The 27,567-nt window shown below is 39.0% G+C and overlaps 1 protein-coding gene across 1 annotated transcript; it reads right to left on the reverse strand.

Annotated features, from left to right (window-relative positions):
* Window positions 1-23,110: 23,110 nt before the first annotated feature.
* Window positions 23,111-23,914, reverse strand: LOC145164937 (uncharacterized). The gene has a single exon (XM_079083590.1). The coding sequence runs from the start codon at window positions 23,912-23,914 to the stop codon at window positions 23,111-23,113; it is 804 nt and encodes a 267-aa protein (XP_078939716.1).
* Between the last annotated feature and the right edge of the window lie 3,653 nt (window positions 23,915-27,567).

Below are 27,567 nucleotides of genomic sequence, written 5' to 3' on the forward strand. Positions count from 1 at the left end.
AACTACAAATATCAGCGGGACTTTACCCATCTCGAAATTGGAATCATCATTTCGATGATGAAATCACAAAGGATGGTTTTATCTAAAACAAAGATGAATCTTGTGTTTACATGAAAACTCGTGGGAGCTCGGTAACCTTGCTGGTTCTATATGTGGATGAAATACTCATAACCAGAAATCACATTTTGAATTTGGAATGTGTAAAGTCTTGGTTTCAAAATTGTTTTTTAGTGAAGGGTCTAGGTCAGGCAATGTACATTCTTGGCATTAAAATCTATAGAGATAGAGCAAAATGAATTATAGGTTTGAGCTAAAGTACATACATTAACAAAGTCTTGAAGCAGTTCAAAATGGAAAAGTCCAAGAGAGGATATGTACTAATGGCATATGGCATAATTCTAAGTTCGTCTCAATGTCCCAAAAGAAGGGCTATGTTAGAAAATATAAAAGATGTTCCATATGCTTCGAAAGTGTTGGATATAGTGTCTAAGTCCATAACTATATTTGGTATGTACTTGACCCGACCCGGCATGGTCCATTTGGGTTGCACTTCACCCGAACAATTTATGGATAATCGTTTGAGAATAGTATAAGTTATGATTTATTAATATATTATAAGTCCTAATATATTAATATAAAATCATATTATTTAATTAGTATTGATCTATAATTAATTTAGAATTAATTTAGAGATCAAAAGTATGACTAATTAAATATGGGCTCTTATATTTATATAGTGTGGGCTAATGCTTATTTGGAATGGGCTAGGCTTGCATGGAAAGTCCATGGATGCTCCATGGAGCTTTAACCCATGGATCTCATGGAAATGAAAAGACATGGGTATTAGGGTTTACATGGATGTAACCCTAATCCACCACACTATGTAAAGGAGGCTTTGGTTCTTGAAATTGCACTAGTTGATGTGTGTAAACTAAGAGGGCCGATTTCAAGAAGTTTGTGACTATTCTCTCAAGTTTCCAAGTTTGTGGTGATTTGTGACTTCCATTTGAGGCATCCACATTATTGGTGCTAGGCTCTCAAACTCCAAGTAATCAACTACTACTACAATGTAAGTAATTCTACTAGTTTTATTTGATTCAAGTACCCCGTGCCATGCTAGTTAGGATAAGAACCTTGGAAAAATAATTATTTGCATGTATCTTAGTCAAACATAGATCCAAGGTTTCTAGGGTTTCATGTACACCATAGGAGTGTTAGAATGCTCAAAACCCATCACAAAGTTGGATCCATCATGTATGCCATGAATTTTACAAGACCTGATCTTTCTTGTTCTATAAGCAGGACAAGCAAATATCAACAAAATCCAGGAGAAAGTCAATACTTGCGAAACTAAGGATTTGTTCCTCGTGTATGCAGGGGTAAATGAAGAACTAAGTGTAAGGTGCTACATTGATGGTTCTTTCACAACAGATCGAGATGATTGTAAGTCAAAATCAGAATATGTTTTTTTATCATCAATGAGGGTGCAATGTATTGGAAAAGCTCCAAACAAAGTGTTGTATGAAACTCCACTATAGAGTTAGAATACATCGTTGTTTTAAAAGACCAAGCACATTGAACAAAATCTTAACGACATTCGTGATGAAGTTGGAAGTGTTGAAATCAGTATTCGCGAAGTATACAGATATCAAAATTTGGCATACCCTTTCACGAAGTCCCTTCCTTAAGAGAAGTTTGAAGGTCATGCTCAAGGAATCAGACTTCGCTATTCTAGTGATTGCATTTGATATTTGTTTTGGTATTTCTATTAAAACTATATAGCACATCAACTAATGTAATGAATTTAATATATATAGAATATGATCTTTTTCATTAATAACTTGTTTGAGTTCTATATTAACATGTTTAATCCTTAAGTAAATTTATTCACTCTAAAATCCATAGTCGGTATTTATTGTAGGAACAGTAATGAAGTAAGGCTAATATGAATTGGACTAGTATATAAAGTGTTGCTACCAGGTTCATAGGTACTTACTAGAAAACATGTATTGGATTGACCAGTTCAAGATCACTTCATGGATTGCTGTCATGAATGATACTTGATAAAGGTAAAATCTTTGTTTCCTTAACACCTGAGATACATATTTGGGACTTAAATGTGGGGAATGTTATACTTTAATGTAGTCAAATTATGTTCTTTCACCAAGTAGTTATAAAGGATATTGTTACGTATGATGTGAACCATGCAAGAGGCATATGAAGTAGAGATGCGATTTTTTCCTCTTATTCGCTGAGAGTTAGATATCTAAGTCCTTACCATAATTTGAACATTGAAATGAGATTGTCTATGATACGTATCTCATGTTCAAAATGATGTCTATGACAAAGGGATAACTCATTACTTACCTGATACATCAATTGTAGCTTTGAACTTTTGGAGAATAGGATACTGATTAATTTCACTTCGTCATGTGTTATTGGGGGCAGTGAAATGTTGCTAGACGTTCACCACTGTATAATATCAGTTCATAATAAAACTTTCGCAAGTGGGAGATTGAAAGATATTTTATGCTCAATGATCATTATGAAATGATAATTTCTAATAACATATTGTTTTGGTAAAAAAACTAACAAACTAATTTTGTAACCAAATTAGTAAGTTTGGTGTGATGTTTGAAATAAGTTAAGTGAAAGTATGGTGCTTAAGATCTTGAAAGGTGCCAAAGATCTAGGCTATGCCCAAGATCTTGGGTAGAAAATAGTTAAGTTTAGAGAACTGTTTAATAAAAGTTTGTTACTTCGTAATGAAATTAAATGTATTTGGGAAAGAAATAGTGTTAAAGTGATTCAACAAGTTAATTTGTGTAACAAAGCTTAAGGTAATCAGAAAGGTACCAAGATAACACAAAATATCTCGATAATTTTGATAATGAAAACAAGTTTACAATCAAGCAAATAATGAAATAAGTGGATGTCGATCAAACAACAATAAATAAATAAAAAAATGCAAGAACATAGAGAATTACGAGGAAAGCCCTTAATTCTTTTGGATCTCCGACATAAAACCCCAAGAGGTGATGCAATCACCTTCCTTAGAACTTATATTAAATGAAAATAAAATTACAAGTGCTAGTTGATCTTAGATATTGATGTAAATGTGCTCAAGTACCGAGAGAATCAGAGAAAAAGTGGTAGTCAGAGTGTGTGTGTGATTGTCAATCAACTAGTCTTTATATATACAACAATAACAACTTAAATTCCGATATTCCTGGGATCCTCCTAGAGATTCGCTTGACCCGACTTTTACGAAGATCTCCAATATTCATGAGGCATTGACCACGTGTTTTTTGACCAGGTCTATTTCTTTATTGTCAAGCTCTAAGTTCCTGCACAAGATATCGCAAGAAACACAATGGAAATCCAATATATGGATCAAATTCAAGATCTTGGGCTTGCCCGTGATCTTAGTACTAGTTTAAGATATATATAAATAGTAAGCTGAAAATTCTACCCATAACAATTTCCACCAGCAATCTACAACCCAGGATCCTGTGCATTGGAGATTTCTTGACTTTTAAAATTTAACCGTTATACGCTGAAGGGACGAGCTGAATGTTAGATTTCCTATAAGATTTGAATTTTCACCGTTGGTTAGGTGTATTTCTTTCCTATATGTTTTTGGTGCCTATTATTTTCTTACGATTAGTTATTCTTCTGGGTAAGTCTCCTTCTTTACTCCTTTTGTTCATCGCCATGGATAAAGTCCTTGTTATCTCCGAAGCTGATAATCAAGGGTTTTTTATGAAGATTTTATTGATTTGGGAATACTTTCTCAAAATGAAAATGGAATTAGTAATTTTTCAAAAAAAAAAGTCGAGTCTTTTCGTTTAGTAGGGAAATTTCATGCACAAACAATTTTCATAATCTTACGATGTAAAGTTAAAACCTATATTCATATTTCAGTCGTGGATATGCTTTTATTATTTCCCTTTTTCAAATCAGACGTTCTTTTCCTTTTTCAAGTATGATTTCTCAATTTTTGGAAATAACTCATTTTCCTTACGCCCAAATTATTCCTATGTTCTGTCGTATCTTGTTTTGGGTTAACCATCTCAATAATACTGAGGGTCTTGATCTTGGTTTTCCCGAATTTTCCAGCATTTACAATCCCAGGTCTTTTGGTTCATCCCACATTATTTTCAAAATAAAGCCCGTGAAGGATCATATTGTCCTCAACACATCTTGTCATAATATTGGGTGGCAAAGAAAATATTTCTTTGTTGATAGGAAATCTTTGGAAAATGGCGATTCGTTTCCTGTTGTCTGAAGTAAGAAGGGTAGGACTTCTACTTTCATCAAGGTTTCTGAGTCGCGATTAGGTTATCTTGACTGTATTCTTTTTTCTTGTGCGAGGTAGTTTCATAATTTAAAGACTTATTATCAGCCCGTGAAGATACCAAAGTGAAGATCCAAGAATTTTTGAGACTGTCTTTGGAAAAAAGAACTTTCAAGGTTCTTGAAGAGCAGCAATCAAAAGAAGTTTCAAGTTCTCCCTCCTTCGAGTCAAAACCTTTCACACCTACCATGTATACTGGTAAGGATTTCAACTTCTTCCTTTTAAATTATTTTGGAATTTTATTTGATAATATCCATTGACGTAGCTCAATCTTGATAGGTTTAAGAGTCACTCTCTCCGGTTTTCTCTTAACCAGTTTAAACGTCGATGACTTTCTCTCTGGTGAGTCTCGAATGAAGGCTGAGAAGTTACCTCCTCCGGTTTTAAAAAGGGCGGTGGCGAATATCATGAGTCCTCATGATATGATTTAATTAATTTTCTATTGTTTGCTTTAGGAAACCGGCCTTATCTTGAAGGGAACTGAGGACATCAAGATGGATTTCGAAGCTTCGAAAAGAAATCTGAAGCAAAGCCTGGAGATGAAGGCACATGAGCTAAAGAAAAAGGGTCAAGAGTTGTTGTTTAAGGAGAAAGAGCTGCTAGGGAAGGATGGGGAGTTGAAGACGTTGAGGGAGAAGAGAGAGGAACGAGAAGGAAGGGTTGAGGAGATTGCCAAACAAGCTAAAGTTTTTACAGTCAAGGTAGTGTTAGAACAAAGGGTGAAGAAGTTTAACGATGTCAAGAAAAGCAACGTAGCATCTTTGGACCTTGAAGCTTGGACAAAAGCTTTGAAGTAGATGACAAATGGTAAAGAAGAGATGGACTCAAGGGTTGAGAAGGTGGGTGAAAAGGAGGGGGTTTGTGAGAAAAAAGAACAGACAATATGTTGCCTTACGAGGTTTGTTTTTACCATTGTAATATTTTCATTTTTGATGATAATGAACGGAATTTTATGTTTTCTATCTCGCATTTTCTATAACTTCAAATACTAAGTATTAAAATATTATTAATAAGAAAATAGGAAATAAATCCTTGGTTAATGTTGGGTATAAGTGTTGGGTCATGGGCTCGGTTGTTTAGTCCATTTAGTTTCCCTGGTTTGGGCCTGTCCAACCGTGGATAGTCATTAGGGTTAGCTTTTATATATTGCATGCATGTATTTTTTTACGATATCGTTCTCATTAATTACTTTGCATTGTAACCCTAGCACACCTCTACAGTCGAAGTTCTTCATCGAGCTCTTCTGAGGTGTGAGTTATCAATCATTCGACACTATTTGATCCATTATTGTGTTATTTGATTACTTCATTCTTGTTTTTCTGTTTAGAATCTATCGATCAATAACTCAATATTCCCATCAATTGGTATCAGAGCAGGAGACTGTGTAATATATACGCAACTCTTCTGTTTGAAGAATAAATTAGGGTTTCCTCTTTTATTGAATATATATAAGCCGTCTTCATCTTGTTGACGGTGTATCTGTTGTTCGATAAAACCCTAGTTTCAACTTTACAAGTCTGATTTAAGCAGATTAAAAGAAGAAGTTTATCATCATGTCTCACGATGATTCTCAAGTCAATCCAATCAACATATCCAACAGTATAGGATCCACTACGAGGGTTCCCATGCTCTACACTCAAGATTATGAAGTATGGGCGCATCACCTCGAAGATTATGTAGTTGGATCTGAAGACAATGGCTACTTGATCTGGGAAGCAATAACATTGGGTCCGTTTGTTCACTCTGGAACAAACCGAACGGTCAAGACTCAAAAGGAGTATGACCAACTCTTGGCGGACGTAGATAAGATCCCTCAAGACGAAAAAGACAAAGTGCTGTGCAACGTTAAAGCCATGAGAATGATAAGATTCGCTTTGCAATCTGACACTTTTCGTCTGGTAAGCTCATGCACAACAGCTAAAGAAATATGGGATAGATTGAAAGAATTATATTCAACCGATGAAGATCTAGAGCACTCGATCCTAACCCTTCTGCTCTCTGAGTTTGGTGCTTTCGAACAAAAACCTGAAGAGAAGCTTGTTCAGACATTCGAGCGCTTCAATCATCTGCTCAGTAAGATGATGAAGCATGGCATTGAAAGGAAGGTAATTAAACAAAAGGTTACCTTCATGAATGGATTAAGGCCCGAATGGATGGCGGTAGTTTCGACTGTGAAGGCTCATAAGCAATTTAAATCATATTCACTTGCAAAACTGATGGGGATTCTAAAATCTCATGAAAGCGTGGTGACAAAGGAACCGAAGTTAGTTTCAGGTGTGGGTTCGCTGGCCCTCGTCACCAAAAGCAAGAGTGTAGCAAACGAAGAGGAGGAATCTGATCTGTCAGAATGTGATCTATCCAACGAAGAATATGCTAGGATGGTCACAAACCCAAAGAAGTTTGCTCCCAGAAAGTTCCCGATCAACAAGAACCGAAACTTGCAGGGAAGCTATAGTTCTGAAAAGGTGAAAGAAGAACTGAAGATCACCTCTTAAAAGGATGATGAAAAGAAGGAGAATAAGCTTATGGGAGACTCAGGTTACGATTGCAACTGCTGTCATGGCAAGAACCACTTTGCCAAGGATTGCATGCTAAGGAAGATAGCTGAGAAGAAGGATGGTGAAGATGACGAGACTTACTACATGAGAAAGCTGGAGGAGATAAAGAAGAAGAAAGCTACTAACGTTTCTATGAATGCTTTGATTGTGCATGAAAATGTTATTGATGATGAGTTCGGTGGAGTGGAAGTCTGGTCCACAGATTATGAGGATGAAGAGGTATGAAGACCCTCACATGGAAGAGCATTTGTGGCGAGAGAAGGAGTTGCTGAGTCGGCTGGGAGATGCTTAATGGTTACAACCGAAAGTAAGCATGAGGAAACGAAGGTCATGGAAGACAGATGTTTCGCTGCCAAGCCCATCAGTGAAAAGATCAGCGATTGCGATCAATTGATCAAGAAGGTACAAACTATCCTAGAATCTCATAAAGTGCCGATAACAAAGCATGAAAAAGATTTAAATGAATTAAAATTCAAGTTTTCGAATTTAAGTGGAAGTCTTATGCAAACTCGCCTAGCTAATTCTAACCTAAATGACCAACTCAGCAGGGAGTCTTCCAAGAGTGAGGAGAGAAGGATGTGGATTCAGAAGAAGGAGTTAGAGTTAAGTAGGGCTAGGGATGAACTTATTTATTTGCAAAGAGACAATTTAAAATTTTTGAAACAAAGAAATGTTTTCTGTTTGATTGCTAAACGCTTATATACTAACATCACTCAGTTACATTTAGATTTTGAGATAGGAAAACAGATTCATAAAATGATTTTGCCTTTCCTTGAATTTAAGGAGGATGAAGTCATTGCTGAATGTGAATCTATAATATCCTCGGATGAAGTTTCTGTCACTTACAAATATTGACTGGACAAAATTGAATCTTTCATTGAGTCTAAAGAACATAAATGCATGCTTAAGAATTTACTGGACGAAAACGATAAATTAAAAATAAAGACCGAAACTATACAGAAATTTGACTCATCCAACGCAAAATTCAGTTCAGAAAATAAAATAAATTTGGAAACCTCTTCTGAATTTGATGAGGAAAGTGAGATGAGTGAAATCTCTGTAGAAGATGAGGTCGACTGTTCAGAATTTCTTAAGAGCGAACCCGAAGCAGCAAAACCACTCATAGCGGAAAATTCGGTTTGAATACGCTCGAGTGTCAAAGGACAAATCCAAGAAACTCAAAGAAAAGGTTGTTGTTTATCAGAAAGTGAAAACAACACCAAAGAAAGTGTATGCAGTTACTGAGTGACTAAGAAACAAACAGCTGAGTTGACCTCCATGGTTGACAAGGATAATGCTGAAGGGTGTGATAATTTCTTCTGGTCAGCTCCCATCGATAATGCAGACGAAACAGTTGGTCTGTCAGAGCAAACCTCATGGAGAGCTAAGGGACGATACATAGCCGAACCCCTCAACAAGCCCTCAAGCTTCGATAAACCCAACACAAGTGGTACAAAAGATATACCAGAGGAACCACTGAAAGCTACCGGCGTTTCATCAACAACAACCGGTGCTCATGAGAAGAAAGAGAAACCTAAGGCCAACATTCACATGACTCAAGAGCAAATGGCTGGACAGAAACGCCAGAGGAACAAAAGATACATGAAGAACCTCAATGAGAGAAAGTAGTTTTGGCACTCACAAAACCCCTCTTATGTTCGCTATGAAAAAGCTTCTACTCTTAAAAAGGAAGCACAGCCCAAGTCTCTTTCTAGCAGTCAACATCAATCGCACCGCCAGGCGAACCGAACGACCCGTTTCGGCCCTAATACTTGTGGTCACGAGAACCAAAAGACAAGTTTTGGTCCCAGCTCCTACTACGCCAAAAACCGAAGATCCAGTTTCGGTCCCAACACAAGAGCTCAGAACCGAAAGTCAAGTTTCGGTCCCAACACAAGAGCTCAGAATCGACAGTCAAGTTTCGGTCCTAACTCCCATCCTCCTCACTCACATCCTAAATCCAACTCTGTGAAGGATGTCAAAGGAAAGGGAAAGTTGTACTCAGATTCTGAAGTCCAAAATACCAGAAAGGCAGCTAACTCTAGGACTCCAAAGAAAACCTCAGATGAGAAACCATCTAACGATAACACACCCCAGTTAAAACAAGATAAAATCAAATCAAAGTTTACACCATCAAACGAAAAGATGAAACCACTTTAATAAAAAGAACATATATGGTTGATCTTTCGGTTGCAAATCCCTATTCTGTAAAAGACTCACCAGGGCCCAAGAGACTTTGGGTTCCTAAATCTGCTTAATTTTGCAGGTTATCAGTGACGAGCAGTTTGACGAAGAATGGTATATTGACAGTGGCTGCTCTCGTCACATGACTGGAAGGAGGGAAGAGCTTAGGGAGTTTCGGTGCCTTAAGGATGGTGGATGTGTTAAATATGGAAACAACTCATATGACACGATCAAAGGGTATGGGATGATTACCAACAGAGAGTTCTCAATATGAAAAGTAGCCTACGTGGAAGGATTACAACACAACCTCATCAGTGTTCCTCAACTAGTTGTAGGAACCGGATTAAAAGTCTCGTTTGACGATGAGGGCTCAGAGATGATTGAAAAGCAAACGAAGAAAGTTCTGTTGAAATCTGAGCGAAAAGGGGAGATGTATCCTCTAAATCTCAACCCAATAAAAGGAAAGACGACAATATGCTTACTCTCGAAGGCGATCTCAGATGAAAGTTGGTTGTGGCATAGAAGACTATCGCATCTGAACTTCAAAGATATTAATAAACTGGTGCTTGGGGATCACGTGTGTGGACTCCCTGTTCTAAAATTTGACAAAGAACACCTATGCGCAGCATGCGAAATGGGCAAGCAAAGCAGAAAGATTCACCCTTCTCAAATCAATACAAAGATCATCGAGCCTCTTGAACTACTGCACATCGACCTATGTGGTCCTTCGGCTATCGAAAGCGTCAATGGTAGTAAGTTTATACTTGTAATTGTCGATGATTTTTCACGCTTCACCTGGGTTTTCTTTCTTAAACAGCAATCTGAGGTGACTCCCAAGCTGAAGATTTTTATTAAGCAGGTGGAATTACCGCTACGAAAGGTGGTTCGAAACATTAGAAACGATAATGGTCTTGAGTTCAAGAATAAAGACTTTGAATATTTTCTGGTTGAAAAGGGAGTAACTCACAACTTCTCTGCTCCCTATACTCCACAACAGAATGGGATCGTTGAAAGGCGAAATTGTTCACTATGTTAAGCCGCCCGAACCATGCTGAGTTTCGCTTCCCTTCCACTATACTTCTGGGCAGATGCTATAGTTGCTGCATGCTACACTCATAATCGGTCCTTCCTTAACAAGCTATTTTCCATCACTCGATACGAGATTTTGAACAATCGCAAGCCCAATGTAAAGTTTTTCCACGTGTTCGGTTCAAGATGCTTTATATTCAACTCCAAAGAGAACCGAAACAAATTTGATGTTAAGGCAGACGAAGGGATCGTTCTTGGATATTCACTTACCTCAAAAGCATACAGGGTTCTTAATATACGCTCAAGGAAAATTGAAGAAACTTACTATGTAACTTTTGATGATAATTATATGAAGAAGATTCAAGCAAGCGAAAGTTCAACGGAGGAAATCTTTCCAATATCTAGTCAAGTCTCGGTTCCTATTGCTAACCTGTTTGATGAGTACATGCTACTTTTTGATGAACCAGAAAAGGCAATCCACTCAGAAGCAAAATCAGCAGATAAAAAAATCGATTCCTTGAAGAAAATCATCGATGAAGCTGCTAAAGACATGGAAAGCGAACCTCACCAACCAACCGAGAAGCAGACACAAAGCGAACCTACTGCAGCAAGTGAACATCCAGCTACTGATGACCCTCCAAGAGAAAGCTCAATAATCCAGGGGGAGGGTTCGTCTACTCCAAAACCACACGACATGCCTTTCCAGGGGGAGAATCCTTCACAGACCCCAACCCATGCAGATCCATCTGAAGGGGAGAGCACTGAATCTGACACAGGATTCAGTTCGCCAATTGAGGGGGAGAACGAAAATGCAAATGACGAAGGAAATTAGTCAGAACTGGAAGAAGAAGTCAATGCTGATCTGGGTCCTACCTATGATCCAAATTACCCTCCTCTCATTAAATGGACAAAGGATCATCCTAAAACACAGATCATTGGTGAATGATCTGAGGGTGTTCTCACACGCTCTCAAATGAAAGCGAAGCAAACTGCTTTATTCTCTCAAGTAGAATTCTGTATGTTTAATTCATTTGTCTCTAACGTCGAACCGAAGATAGTAAATGCTGCTCTTAATCACTCGGATTGGGTGCAAGCTATGCAAGACGAACTCCATGAGTTTGAACGAAATCGTGTTTGGAGACTGATTCCCACACCAAAGGATGCTTCTGTAGTCGGCTTAAAGTGGGTATTTAGAAATAAGTTAGATAAAGAGGGTAATGTCGTTCGCAACAAAGCAAGGCTGGTGGTGAAAGGGTATTGCCAGGAAGAAGGAATAGACTATGAAGAGACCTTCGCTCCAGTAGCAAGGTTGGAATCAGTGAGAATCTTTTTGGCATATGTTGCACATAAAAACTTTGAAGTTTTCCAAATAGACGTAAAATGCGCTTTCTTGAATGGAGAACTCGAAGAAATCGTATACATTGAGCAACCACCCGGATTTGTGAACGAGAAGCATCCTGATCACTGCTACATACTGGATAAAGCAGTCTATGGATTGAAGCAAGCCCCGAGAGCTTGGTATGAAACTCTAACTCGGTTTCTCAAAATGTCAAAGTTCAAGCAAGGTTCGGTTGACCCAACCTTCTTTCGCAAGAAAGAGGGCGAACACTTAATGATCGTTCAAATTTACGTCGATGACATCATCTTCGGCTCCACGAATCCTAGCTTAACAGCTGAATTCAGGAAGTTGATGGAGACTAAATTTGAAATGAGCGCAATGGGTCCGATTAACTTTTTCCTTGGATTGAATATAAGATAGGGACCAGAAGGCATTTTCATCAATCAGGAGGCGTACACAAAGACGTTGTTAACGAAGTTCGGCATGACGGGAGATTCAAAACTAAAGGTTCCAATGGCATTTGGCACGAAGCTGACTCTATATCTTGATAAACCGGCTGTTGATGTGACTCTTTACCGTCAAATGATAGGGTCACTAATGTATCTAACGGCAAGTAGGCCAGACATAATGTTTTTTGTCTGTTATTGTGCCAGGTTTCAAGCTAATCCAAGAGAACCTCACATGACTACAGTGAAAAATATCTTCCGATATTTAAAGCGAACCTCGTCTCTCGGTCTTTGGTATCCTGCAAAATCTGGCTTCTTTGTTCAAGCTTTCTCTGATGCTGATCTTGGTGGATGTGGATTGGATCGAAAAAGCACAACCGGCGAGTGCCAGTTCCTTGATGGCAAACTTGTCAGCTGGCAGTCAAAGAAACAAACTTGTGTGTTCCTCTCCACAGCCGAAGCTGAGTACATTGCTGCAGCGTCCTGCACATCAGAAGTCATATGGATGCAAAGCCAACTTAGAGATTATGGATTGAGCATGAAGAAAATCCCTCTCTACTGTGACTCTGAAAGTGCAATACGAATATGTCACAATCCAGTCCAACACTCCAAGACAAAGCATATCGCACTGATATATCACTTCATCAAGGACCACGTTAAAGATGGAAATGTTGAAATTCACTTCGTTCGGTCATCTGATCAACTGGCTGACATCTTCACTAAGGCCTTACCAGAAGCTAGCTTTAACAAGATAGTCCAAGGCTTGGGAATGATGGAAGCTGAGTCAGCACCGAAACCTCCTTCTACTCATTAAAATTAAATAAGCGAAATAGAGCGCATGCTCGGTCTATTTCGGCTCCTGAATTTTCGGGAACCGAAATGAACAGAACGCTCGGTCTATTTCGGTTCTTAAATTTTTGGGAACCGAAATGAACCGAACGCTAGGTCTATTTCGACTCTTAAATTTTTGGTAACGGAAATGAACCGAACGCTTGGTCCATTTCGGCTCTTAAATTTTTGGGAACCGAAATGAACCGAACGCTCGGTCTATTTCGGCTCTTAAATTTTTTGGGAACCGAAATGAACCGAACGCTCGGTCTATTTCGCTTCATCTTTTCTAAGGAATGGTTTCAGTTGTATAATTTTGTAAAGCTTTCTTACCATTTTGAGTGTTTATATTCAGTATATTTTCTGTTTTTATTATTTTTCAGAAAATCCAAAAATCCAAAAATATTTTCTTTTCTGTTTTTATTACTTTTTCAGAAAATCCAAAAGCTTCAAAAATATTTCTAGGTTTCCTTTTGTTTTTGTCTAATATCTCTATTCTAAACATGAATTCAAGTTCACAGATGCGAAACACGATGATGATGGGGCAGGTATAATCTTCCTCTCTTTGTACTAGTTAAGTGTCCCTAGAAGCATGCTGCTGCATGTAGACTGTAGCCTCCATGACTCTGAGTGAAGCCTTAATGATTCGATAAACACCAATCGTTTCTTCCCAATCAGGCTGTTAAAATCCCTCAAGTCTCGAGCTACCTAACTCTTCTCATAGTGAGTTAAGAGTTTTCTGCTTTTGTCCTTCTAATATAGCAGAGGTACTTTCGGTTCCTTAACGATCTCACATTTCTCCATTCAAGTTTTGCTTCATAAATGTAACCCTTGAGACTCTCAGCAATTACCGATGAGGTTTATGGTTACACAATCTCTGTGTTAATGATCTTAGTTTCGTTTACCACGTGCTAAGTGAAACCCAAAATCCAACACCTTGAATGCATTGACGGTGAACACCCTAATGTTCAAGCTATTACTTGTTACTTCACGAAATCTCTTTTTTTGTGTGATCTTTATGAAACTGTCTAACACCAGGACGTTTCTTCCCATAAGATCCAGTTTATTGTTTAGAGATTTCTTACTAATTTCTAGTCACTTAATATATTTCAAACCTACTTGTTCAACAAACCACTTCGGTTTCACAAGTACTTCAACCTACTTTCGGTCTTGTTTCAAGTATCAAGGTTCGGTTGAAGGTAAGCTACCCTATAAAGCCTATAACTGAAAAGATGTCTTTCAATGTTTCTTTACAAACATTTGATCGTATTTCACGGGAAACCACACAGACACTTCTCAGTCTCTCTTGACTTTGAAGGAAGGGATTTGTGCCCGGGATCATCAGTTTCATGTCTAAAGAGACATCACTTAAATCCCACAAATATTTTGGTTTATTTCTTTATCATTGGCACACTCTTGCACGAAGGTCTTTATGATTTTCCAAATTCTTGTTCGTGGTACTAATGGCAATTTTCAGAGTTATGCTTTCGATTTTAACAGATATGGTGGTGTTGATTTTTTTAATAAAAATCAAATTAGGGTGAGTCAGCATGAAGTTGAAACGGTTCAAAGTTTGAACGGGAGATAAGGTCAAAAAGGCACGTGAATTGGAAACGACACCTGATATCACGCCTGCTGACGATACCAGGCTGTCAAATCCCGCTTTTTATGGCGACGTTTCATAGATAAAATCATCATCACAGCGAATTTTTCTCTCTCCTAGAGATGGTATAAAAGATTTTCTTGCACCTCTTGGACTCCTTTACCAGTTCTTCTTTCTCTCTCACAAACACATCGGGGAGATTCCACTGTTCATCTTCTTCTTCCCACCTGCAACAATGGCTGACTCTTCATCGGTTTTTGTTCAGTCCGCTCAGTCCACTCTTCTGACCATCAAACCTAATTAGAATCTGGTCATCAAACTCAACCCCTTTGTCTACGATTCGTATATGCTTCATGTGGTCGAATGTTTCAAGTATTCACCACTGGTGGTGGCTCTCACACAGGTGGAAAGTGTTCCAATGTCGATGCTCTCTGCGATCTACTCCTCCGCCGTTTATGATAAAGCCAATGAGCGTATTTTTTTCGAAATCGTCACTCAAAAGTCCTCAATTTCAAAGGCTAGGTTTTCTTCATTACTACGCCTTCCTGCTACTGAATCGATGGTTAACCCGAATTCCATCTCTACCACTGAACTGTACTCGATGCTCTATGATATGGGGTACACGGAGCTTCTCACAACAATCACCAAGTTCAAGAAGTCTTCTCTTCCTCCTCAGTGGAACGGACTCTTAACACTCCTCTCCAAGGGCTTATCGGAGAGGAGTGCTGGTTCCAAAGGTACGAGCAGGGCTTTTATGACCATTCGATATGGTCTGTATCATGGGATTAATTTGGACTATGGCTCGATTCTATGGGCTCAACTTGTTCAGAGTATAAGCTCTTCTTCTAGGTACACTAAAATTTCTTGTGCATGATTTTGGACTATCGTCACTCATTAGGCGATGGAAAAGTATACTGTTCCAACTATGGCGGATTCCCTCATGTATTCGATTGCTACATTTCATACGACAAGGATCCTTGTTCCAAATAATCCAAGTTTCTCTTTATCGGGTCCATTCCAGAATCTATGTACCGCTGTGTATCCAGTGCGAGTAATGTCATGGAAGATTACAGGAAGCTTTCTCCTTCGGGTCCAAGACCGCTTACTCCAGAAATGCAAAGCTCGTTGGACGCTGCAGACAAGCCTGCAAAGCGAGGGAAGAATTCTGATAACAAAGGGGAAAAGGCTGGTCAATCATCCAAAGCATCTACTCCTAAGAAACACAAGTTGGAGCGAGCCGAGTCTACTGCTCCATCCTCTACTGACTCTGAGTATGTTCCTTCTGATGGCCAGCGTGATCCTGAGTCAAACGACGACGAAGCTACTGAAACTGACAGTTCACCTAGAGGTAATTCGCCTCCACCCTCACCTCACCATGATAGTAACCGAAACTCGCCTCCATGTTCTGTTCCACTTTCGGTTCCTATTCCTATCGCTCCCTGTCCTTCACCTGTCTCCTCTACAACTGCAACCTCTATCCCAATTCCAACCCCACTATTCACTACCGTCACTACCACCACCACTCATCCAACAGAACCGACTGTTCGTGTTAACGTATCTGATACGGGGGCAAGTCCATTTGGTTTTGATCCTCCTGTTACATCAGCACCTTTATCCCCACCTGGATCACATGATTCTGACCCTATACTTGGCGGTGAAGACTTGGAGTTTGATTCTACTTATTTCAGTCCTTATCGCGTACAGAGTGATGAAGATGATGAAGCCCCAATTACCAAAAAGGATCTCAAGACTGTCACCGACAAACTTGATCGCTTGCTCTCTTCATCTTCTGCCAATGCATATTCAGAGGCAGCTCTCAAAGCCCTGTTCTCATCAGTTGTGAAAGAACATGAAACCTCCATCTCCAACGCTGCTAAAGCGATCAAAGCCTCCACCTCAACTTGCCAAAAAGCTTCACTTGCAGTTGAAGCTTCTACCAAAGATTGCAAACAGGCGACCGCAAATGTCGAAAAACTAATTTCGTAGGCATAGATTTTTCTTGATTCTCTCCAAGCCGCTGCAAAGAAGAATGCTGAAAGAGTGAATGCTTCGGTTGATCATATTACGCGTTCACTGGCAGCAGAAAAGGCACATCTCGAGGACGCTCGCAAATCCATTCAGGCTGCTAACCAAGAGCTTCATTCTAAGATTGATGATCGGCTGACTCAACTTGAAGCCGAACTTGCTGTTGAAAATAAGATTATGGATGAGCTGGATAAACGAACTTCCCAGCTTAAAATTCAGAATCTCAAGCTCAAGTCTGCAAACAAAGAAATTGAAGAATTGAAATCCGAGCGAGAAATAATTAAGAATTCGGTCGGTGATGTGCATTCCATCCTTCTGCATCTCCTGGAAGCCCATGACTCTATCCTTACTATCTCTATCAAATGCCACTTAGCTGAAAAGCTAAGACCTGCTTTGGATATGTTGAGCAGGATTGAAGGTGTTCCGGAGTCTAGTGTACCTTCAAAACAAGGGGGAGATAAGGTTACTCAGGGAAAAGGCTAATCTCATCCACCTCCCAAACCGAAAGTCACTACTGAGCCGAAGGTTAATGAAGCTTCGGGCAGTATGAAGGACAAGAAAAAGAAGAAAATTGGAGACGATGATGTGGATGAAAGTGACGATGACATTGATACACGAGGAAATGCTTCGAAAAAGAAAAGTTTGAAAGTCAAGAGATTCGGGAAAGACTTCAGAAAGAGAAGGAACTTCTTGACAAGGAGTTGAAAGCGAACGAATTGCTGGAACAGAAGAAGTCCATGTTTCCTGAATGGACTATGGAATCGCTTCTAAGAGAGGTTATTGAAGCGTCGAGTACTCATTGGCTCGAACCGGTTTCATCGTTCGGGCTTGAGAACTCTAAGGACTCACAGTTTGACATGCCCATCTCCCGAAAGGCATTCATCTTCCACTGCTTTGAGTCAACGGCTGGCATTCCTTCTCCAGACCCGAAGGTCAATCGGGATTTGCTCGAGTATTATTTGGAGTTTGCTCAGCCACAATACCTGACCTGGAGCAATCAGAAAATTACAACGGTCAAGCTGTTGAAGCCCACTTCAGCAGGGAAATTCATTAACGTGAAATTCAAAGTGACCCGAGGCTCTGATAGCTCGGTTCATATGATTTCCCTGGCTGACCGACCAAACTTGAACCCTCATGACTGGATACTTCTCAATAATATTTTGCTAACCAATCCACAGGAGTTTCAGCCTATTATCGATCACATCAACCGAATGTTTGTATGTTATATTCATGAAGTCGCGAAGATGGATCAGGAGATCGCTGCTGCTATTCATAAGCGAATCACTGTGAAATCTATTGGAAGGGAAAGAGATGTGAATGCGATGGTTAAGGGGAAGATCGATCCCAAGGTTCACATTGTTATGTTCATGAGGGCCGAAGGTCAAAAATGCCTGTTCGCCTTGATTGACGAACACCTATTCTCCACCGCTTGTTTGGAACACATTTTGGAGATTATTCATAGGTGTAATCAGAACAGTGAAGCCGATAAGAAGTTGTTTATTGATATGCATCGATGGTATATTCTGTTTCGACAAACTCTTCTTGCTATTATTCCACGACTGTTCAAGGTTGTAAAGAAGATCAAAGTAACTCAGCCGAAGTAGTCTCTCGCCTCATTGACGCAAAGGGGGAGATTGTTGGGTCTAAGTGTTGCGTCATGGGCTCGGTTGTTTAGTCCATTTAGTTTACCCGGTTTGGGCCTGTCCAACCATGGATAATCATTAGGGTTAGCTTTTATATATTGCATGCATGTATTGTTTTAAGATATCGTTCTCATTAATTACTTTGCATTGTAACCCTAGCACACCTCTACAGTCGAAGTTCTTCATCGAGCTCTTCTGAGGTGTGAGTTATCAATCATTCGACACTATTTGATCCATTCTTGTGGTATTTGATTACTTCATTCTAGTTTTTCTGTTTAGAATCTATCGATCAATAACTCAATATTCCCATCAGTTAAGATTTAAGAACCTAAGTTATTGATGTATTAGAAATTTCAAGAATTAGGGATCTGTCTTTTATATACTTGGAATAAAAAAATATCTTTAGAAAGTACTCAAAAGTGAGTCTAAAGATGTCTGAAAACAATTTATCAATCCTATCATTTAGAAAGTATTTTTCAAAATAGAAATATTTTTAGGAGTAAATCAGAAAGAAGATAATATTTACTTTTGATAAAAATGTCGAGTGATAATACTCAAATGAGTAATAGAAGATAAGTAATTGATAGGTGATGAAATAGAGGATTTTATGTCAAAAACATAATATATTTTCAAAAGATGAGGACCCATTATAGCTTTAAGAAAGTTAATAACAAGTGGAAGGCAATCTTAAAAGTAAATCCAAAGATATTTGAAGATTTGTATTTCCTATGCTAGTGAGAATTGTCTTGAGTGAAACTTTTTCTTGGATGATATCTTAGGACGATATCTTGGGATAACATCTTGGATGGAAGGTACTCCGTTTGATATATTGGGATGTCATCACTATTTTAAATCTTTGATTTTAATTAAATATCTTAGGTTTGAGGTATTTAGGTGTTTTATATTTCTTAGCTTAGTGAACATGATCATGTCCAAACCAATAGACAACATAACAATGTTGTATATCATAGGATAACCTCATGTTATGCTTCAGTATTACATGCCAATGTTAAATGCATGGGTATAAGTTCTTTTGTGTATGACACACTTGTGTCATTCCATTGATTTTTCTCTTAAGTTGTAACATATAGTTAGTAATATGGAGGTTGTCGGTTACTAAGATGTTAGTCGATCCCCATATCCTTTGACTATTGCGAGAACTTATGCGTCCAAGCGAAGTGTCTCAACCTAATATCATAGAAAGACGTTAGTCTTTAAACCTTAGAAGGTATCTTGGATACCTTGGATCTTAGGAGGGATGATCAGTCCCTAATGTTTTCGTCAAGATTCCCGGTATCTGCAAAACAAAGATATTGGGCAAAGGGTGAGTGTTAGATTAACTAACACCCCTCCGATTCTTAAGTCAGTATCAATAATCAGAATATAAAATGATAATTGAAATCAGAATGAAAACATACCTTAATATCTTGGACCAAGATCATGAGCTTAGGATAAATAGGTCTTAAGAAGTATAGCATTCTAGGATCTTGGTAACACTTGACCATCTAGGGTAGATAGCCAATATGCCCCTATTCCAGCTTCTGAATCTATAAGGTAAGGACCTTCCCATTTTGGAGCAAGTTTCCCTGCACAATGTTCTGCTGTATTTTGGAAAACTTTTCTAAGGACAATATCTCCAACCTGGAACCTTCTTATCCTAATATTATTGTTGTAAGATTTGGAAATCCTTTGATGATATGTTGCCATTCTTATCTTGGGAAGATCCCTGAGTTTGTCCACCATGTCAATATCTTCAACTAGGATCTTGTCATTTTCTTCTTGGTTGTGGAATCTTGTCCTAACTGTAAGGATCATGACTTCTAGGGGGGGGGGGATCACAACCTTAGTCCCTAATACCAAAGAATATGGTATTTGTCATGTAGAATGTGGTCCTATCTGCCCAATGAACCAAGGGTAATTCTTGAGCCAAACTTCGTTTCTTTTATGTGAGTATTTTCATTAAGTTATTAACTATGATCTGGTTGCTCAACTCAGCTTGACCATTTGCTTGGGGATTAACAGGTGTAGAAGTGATCATCATGATTCCCCAACTTGTACATAAGTTTTGTGTTCTGTTACCTATAAATTGAAATCCATTATCACATATAATTTTAGATGAGATGCTAAACCTGGTCATGATGTTGCGTTTGATGAAGGATATCACTTCTTTCTATCCAACTGGGACAAAGGCTTCAACTTCTTTCCATTTGTAGAAGTAATCAGTCATTGCTAACATGAAAACTTTACCCCCATGTCTTATAGGAACTTTTTCAACAATATATGTGCCCCATATCATGAATGGCCATGGAGATATAATTGGATGTAGCCTATCTTTGGCATGAATCACATCTTTGAGCATACTTAATTGTGTATTTCTTCTTTGTTGGACAATAGTAGCCTGTCGTCAAGATCGTGGAGAAGAGTGTACTGCCCCCTGTATGGTTGCCACATTCTCCTTCATGAATTTCTTTGAGGATGATGTTGGCTTCATTGTCTTCAAGGCACCTAAGATAGGGACATGTTGCTAATTTTCAGAACATGATATATTTAATGATGTTAAATTGGAGGCTTTGATTCTTAAGGTTTTTTTTTTTTTTTTTTTTTTTTTGATATTTTTCATTTTCAGGGATGGACCCATATTTGAGGCATTGAAAGATGGGTGAAATCCAAGATCCTAGATAGACGCTACCTCTTCCTTGGTCACTTCTATTGTAGGTTTAATGATATAAGTTATTGGAATCTTAATGTCAAGATGAGTCTTGAAGGTAGAGCCAAGATTGGCTAATGCGTCTACTTTTTTGTTATCCTCTCTAGGTACCTATTTTATGTCAAAATCTTGGAACTTGGATGCCAAGTTCTTTACTATCTTCAAATATGAAGCTAGTTTTTCGTTTTCTACTGCATATTCTCCATTAAAATGGTTAGTAACTAATAATGAATCCATATGTACGTAAACACTTTTTATCCCAAGATCTTAGCGATTTGTAAACCCAAGATCAGTGCTTCATATTCTGCCTCGTGCTTAGTTGCCTAAAAATCACAACTTACTACATGGGGTATAATGTCCCTTGTGGCGATTTTAGTACGACTCAGAGACCCAAACTTTTAGAATCAGAATCTCTATCTATAAAGAGGGTCCATTTCTTCTGTTCTTTTGTATATTGAATCTACTGAACTTCTTTCTCGCCTTCAGGTTGAAGATCAAGACTGAAATAAGCCATAAAATCTGCTAATGCATGTGATACTATGGCAGATATCGACTCGTATCTTTATTCGCATGTACTTAATTATAAAGACCACTTGGCCATTCTCCCTGACATCTCAAGCTTTCTCATCACATTCATAACTGGATAGTTAGTTCTTATGCAAATAGGATGAGTCTCAAAATAATGACGAAATTTAGTTAAAGCATAAACAAGAGATATAATTAGTTTTTCAAGATGTGAGTATGTGGTCTCAGCATCCAAGAAACTCTTACTTACATAATATACAAGTTTGTATTGGAATGCCCTTTCATGTTCTGATGTCCATTTGAACCTTTTGTTCTTTCTCTAGACATTATAGAAGGTTTTGCATCTTTCGGATGCTTTCGAAATAAACTTGTTTAAGGTTGCAACTCTACCAGTCAATCTTTGGACATCTTTGGTAAATGGGGATTGTAAATTTAAGATAGCCTTAATTTATTTTATGCTTGCTTCAATTCCTCTCTTCGTTACCATGTAGCCCAGGAACTTCCCAACTTTGACACTAAAATGGCATTTGGAAGGGTTAAGCTTCATGTTGAACTGATCCAAGATATTGAATGTTTCTTCAAGAATGTGGAGATGGTTCTCAGCTTTCTTGGATTTTACTACTACGTCATCTATGTATACTTCCATGTTTTTTCAAATTTGTTGTTTTAACATCTTGTTCATTATTATTTGATATGTAGCACCAACATTTTTTAAACCAAAAGTCATTCCTATATAACAATATATACTTGTTAGGGTTATAAAGGCAATATCTTTTTGGTCTAAAGGCTCCATTTATGTATGTTGAAATCCGGCTGAAGCATCCTTGAAGGTAAGGACTTGATGACCTATAGTTGCATCTACAAAAGAGTCTATGCGTGCAAGATGAAATGGATCTTTAGGCAGTAATTTATTAAGATCCGTGTTTCCAAGAATAAACAACACAATAGAAATTTGATCTTCAGATATACATGTCATATCTTCATGTTTCCAAGAAAATGTTGATTTTTTGTTCTTCAGGAACTTGGTAAGATCTTGGTCAAGATCTGCTCCCAATAGAAATTTGATGTCAGGATCCTCAGTATTTAGCAAGACTTCTTTTACTTCACTTTCCTTGGCTTCTAGAACATATCGTGCCTTTTTTCTTTAACTGCTATGCTTCCATAGGAGTAATAGGATTTTTCATCTAAGTGGTATATCAATCTTTTCCTTCTTGTTGGTCGTTATTGATCTTGACTATTTCCCATGGTGTTGGAATCTTTATACATTGATGGTAAGTTGAGGGGACAACATTCATGTCGTGCATCCAGGGCCTACCTAAGATAATATTATAGCAATACAAAGAATAAACAACACAAAAACAATGAATAAAGTTAAATTCCTCTATATATACTGGTAGTTTGATTTCCCCAATAGTATTCTTGGTTACACTACTGAATCCCAATAGGACCGAGGATCCTCAAACTATCTCATAATTTGGGATGTTCATCCTGATGAGTGTTTCTAATAGGATGATGTTGACCGAGCTGCCACCGTCTATCAAGATCCTTGAACAAAGTGGTTAGCCATATACAGTGTTATGACTAGATTATCATGATGTGGATCTAGGACATTCTCCCTATCACCTTCGTCGAAAGAGATCTCCTTTTTGTCCGTCAAGAATGCTTTATTTCTTGGCATATCTTCCTTTCTACATTGGAACTTTTTGCATGCATTTTAGCTAGAGAATAAGAAGTTCCACAGATGTGAGATCCACCAGAGATAAAATTAATTACCTTGGCATTTAAGGGTGGAGATGCTATTCTTTGCAGGAGAATTTCATGATCTTGGGATCCTTGTCTATTCCTATATTTTCTTCTTCCCAAGAGTTACTTTAAATGTACGTTGCTAAAGAAGTAACTAATCTCCTTTTTGAGAGCGAAACAATCTTCAGTGAGATATCCAAGGTCTTCATGATAAGCACACCATTTGGATTTTTCCTTCCTTCCTAGTGTTTTATTAGATCTCTTGGGCCATCTTGCTTTATCCCTAAGATACTGCATTGTACATAGCAGACCTGAAACATTTACATAAAAACAATAGTCAGAGATCTTAGGATAGTCTTCTCCTTCCTCTTCATCTTCCATAGCATTAAGCCTATGATTATCATGTCTTGAGTAAGGTTTAGCTATGTATGATTTTTGGGAGGAAGACTCATTCTTCATGCTATGATGATAATAAGACGTGTTTGTCCTCTTATGGATCTTCTTGTATTCTTCCAACCTGATGAATCTTAGTGCTCTATTTCTAACTTCTTCCAATTTCTTGAATGGGATCATGAGAAGATCCTCATAGAATGATGAATATTTCTTTAGTCCCATATTTAAAGCTTCTACGACTATTGTAACATCTAGACGTGGAATGTCTAGAGCTTCTTTCTCAAACATGCTATCATAATCTTTCAAAGGCTCATCGTTGCCTTGAGTTACTATGTAAAGGTCACTTGTTAGTTTCTTAAAATTTATACTACAAGAAAACTGATTATTAAGCAAGTAAACCAAATGTGTGAAATAAGTAATAGAGTAAAGCGGGATATTTAGAAGCCACTTTAGTGCAGATCCTGTAAGGGTTGAACCAAAACCCTTGCATAGACAAGCCTCTTTGAGATGTTGTGGTCTTGGGACTATCTCCATGCGTTCTATTTATTAAGCGACATGCTCCTCGGGACCTGTGGTCCAATCATACATCTTCATTTTTAGCGTCTGCAATATCTTCATAACTTCAATTTCACCTACCGGGGTGCAAATCTTAAAATCCTATGGCTAACAGGTGAAACCTCTGTTAGAAGTTGAATCACACCTGGTACACATGAGATCACGCCTCTTAACTGTAACGTCCCAAAAATAAGACCCAAAAATTTTCATTTTTAAATTGATAAAACGGTAATCCAAAACATCATCATAAAACCAATATGGATCAAAGTGTATCAATACATCATAAAATATCAGAATAAATCACAAAATGCGGAATAAGGTGGTGTGTGCTGTGCAATCATCCTGAGCACTTCCCTTTCGAACCAGAAGTACCTGAAACATAAACTGAAAACTATAAGCACAAAGCTGAGTGAGTTCCCCAAACTACCACATACCATACATAATAAACACATATGGGCCCCACCCCGCATCGGGCCCCGCCTAACAGTCTAAACACTTAGATAAATCTCCAACTGTTGAATTGCCACAGAGTAAAATCATCTCTAACTGCTGAATCCCTCAGATAAATCTCTTTCTGCTGGTCTAGAAAATCCCCGCGCTGTCATCATAAAATACATCCAATTAATAATTGGATTCCGACCCATACCTAAGAGTCTAAGCTAGGATAAAAGACCATTTTGCGCCTTTATCTAACTGGGCCCAAGGCCGAGACCCAATCCAACTACTGGAAAGGCCAAAACCAAAATGATCACCAAAAGCCCAATTAAACTAAGCCCAAAACCCCTAATGGACCAAGGCCCAAAATCGACCCATTGGGCTTTTGTTGAGAACGCCTAGCGTCCGAACACTGGGCGTCCCTAGGAAAACGCCTGGAATTTGCTCGCTGCTTACCAACTTTCAAACCAAATTCTTAATGGATTAAGATCTCATGTCCAAACTTCAGATCCAATCAAAATGGAACGTCTAAAGCCATAAAGTTGCACACTTTATGGCCATGCATGGCTATAATGAGCCCAACACCAAGATCCTCACTCAAAATCAACTATAAGGCTCCAAAAACTCTTGCATGGAAGACTATGAAGACCCAAGGTTGCATTTTAATGACACTAGGCTCACTATTATGCTTTCAAGGACAGTCCAAACTTCTGGATCACTCCAAACTCACAAAAATCAAGTCTTTGGGACCAAAAAGAACATAAATTGTCCCTAAATCATGATCTAACAAATGAGACATCAAGATCTGAATTTATACCTCAAAATGATGCTCCAAGATGTCAAGAGTCCAGATCCACAAGCTAGAGAGCAACCACAATGATCTTCCTTCTCTTATGAAGAACACTAAATGACACCAACAAGATGAACCAAAGATTCAAACTCTCATACACACTTAGGGTTTTTGAAATGTGGATGGAGGCTGGAGTGATGAAGGGTTTTAAGGCCATAATGTTCTTTAACTAGGGTTAAAACCCTAAAGATTAGGGTTTGGTCTCGTTCAAACGCCTGGCGTTGGAACGCCTAGCCTTCCATGCCAAACGCCCGACGTTTGGACCAAAATGTCAAAAATTAACACAACAAGGTTAATAGTGTAAATACCTGGAAACCATGGTGTTACAAATCTCCCCCACTTGAATCAGACTTTGTCCTCGAAGTCTGCTGCTGCCAACAAGCCTGCGTAGTGCTCCCTCATCTCATCCTCTGACTCCCAAGTCCACTCCGATCCCTTACGGTGTTGCCATTGCACCTTCACCAGATTCACCACCTTATTACGCAGAGTCTTGGTCTTCCTGCCGAGAATCATAATTGGCCTCTGAACGTAGTTCAGGTGATCATCCACATGAATATCATATAGATAAATCACTGTCATATCATAGGCTAGACACTTCCGCACCTGAGACACGATGAAGGTGTTATGGATCTGAATGAGCTCATCAGGCAAATCAAGCCGGTATGCAACTCTGCCCACACAGGCGATAAACCTAAAGGGACTAATAAACTGGGGGCCCAAATTGCCCCGCTTCCGAAACTGGATGACACCTTTCTAAGGTGACACCTTCAATCGTACCAAGTCCCCTACCTGAAACTCAAGTTCTGAACGGCAGCTGTCAGCGTAGCTTTCTGTCGACTTAGGGTTGTTTGGAGTCTACTTCGAACCTACTATATCAACTTAGTGGTCTTGAGTACCACCTTGGTACTCCCCATAACCCACTGACCGACCTCACCCTAACAAATCGGGGTCCTGCATTTGCTCCTATAGAGCATCTCAAAAGGAGGTCGATCCATGCTGGCGTGATAGCTGTTGTTATACGGAAATTCCGCTAATGAAAGATACATATCCCAGCTCCCACCGAAATCCAAAACACATAATCGAAGCATATCCTCTAAAGTTTGGATGGTCCGCTTGCTCTGGCCGTCAGTCTGTGGATGGAAGGTCGTGCTCAAATGCAGACGAGTACCCAACTCGTTTTGGAACCGCCTCCAAAATCTAGAAGTAAACTGGATTTCCCTGTCTAAAACCACAAAAACCGGCACCCCATGTCGTCCCATGATCTCCCTGATGTATACCTCAGCCAACTTCTCCACAAAGATAGTCTCCTGAATCGGGATAAAATACACATTTTTGGCTAATCGATCCACGATGACCCAAATCGAATCCACTCCGCACATAGTCCGAGGCAACTTTGTGATGAAATCCATGCTAATCTCCTCCCATTTCGAAGTGGGAATATCCAACGACTGCATCTTGCCATGAGGTCGCTGATGCTCGGCTTTGACATTCATGTAAGTCAAGCGCCTCTCTACATACCATGTCACATCCCGCTTCATGCAGGGCCACCAATCATCAGGACAAAGATCTGTATACATGTTCGTCGCCCCGGGATGATTGGAGAACCTTGACTTGTATGCCTCCTCTATCATAACCTGACTCACACCACCCCAATACGAAATCCAGACCCTCCGATGAAGAATCAACAACCTACGACTATCATAATCAAAGGAAGCCACCTGACACACAATGCACTCACTCCTCCGGTGCTCTTCCTTTATCGCCTCGATCAGAGCCTCACGAATCCACTCCAACAGTGGAGTAATCATGGTTATCCTCAAACAAATATCCCTGATCAGAGTTGCGACCGCCTTGCGGATGAGTGCATCGGCTACCATATTGGCCTTCCTCGGGTGGTAAAGGATCTCACAATCATAATCCTTCATGACATCCAACCACCGACGATGCCTCATATTCATATTTGGCTGATCAATCAGATACCTTAGGCTCTAGTGATCCGTGTAAAATGAACCCCATAGAGCTAATGTCGCAAAATCTAGGGGGCGAAAACCACAGCCCTCAGGTCGAAATCATGCTTCGGACAGTTTTCCCCATGATGCTTCAACTACCTCGAAGCGTAGGCGATCACGCGACCCCTCTGCATCAAAACTGCCCCAAAACTCGTGATCGACGCGTCATAATAAACCACAAAATCCTCAACACCCTCCTGCAGGGTCAAAATCGGCGCCTCACATAATCTCTGTCTCAGGGTCTCAAAAGTTGCCTGCTGTTCAACCAAGGTAACTCCTTGATGGAACAACTATCTTGGAGAAATGTGACCGTCTTCTTTGTCAACCGAGTCAAAGGA

The sequence above is a fragment of the Lactuca virosa genome, chromosome 3 (genome assembly GCF_052849685.1).
Source record: "Lactuca virosa cultivar CGN04683 chromosome 3, Lactuca_virosa_CGN04683_v6, whole genome shotgun sequence".
In the NCBI taxonomy this organism is placed as follows: domain Eukaryota; kingdom Viridiplantae; phylum Streptophyta; class Magnoliopsida; order Asterales; family Asteraceae; genus Lactuca; species Lactuca virosa.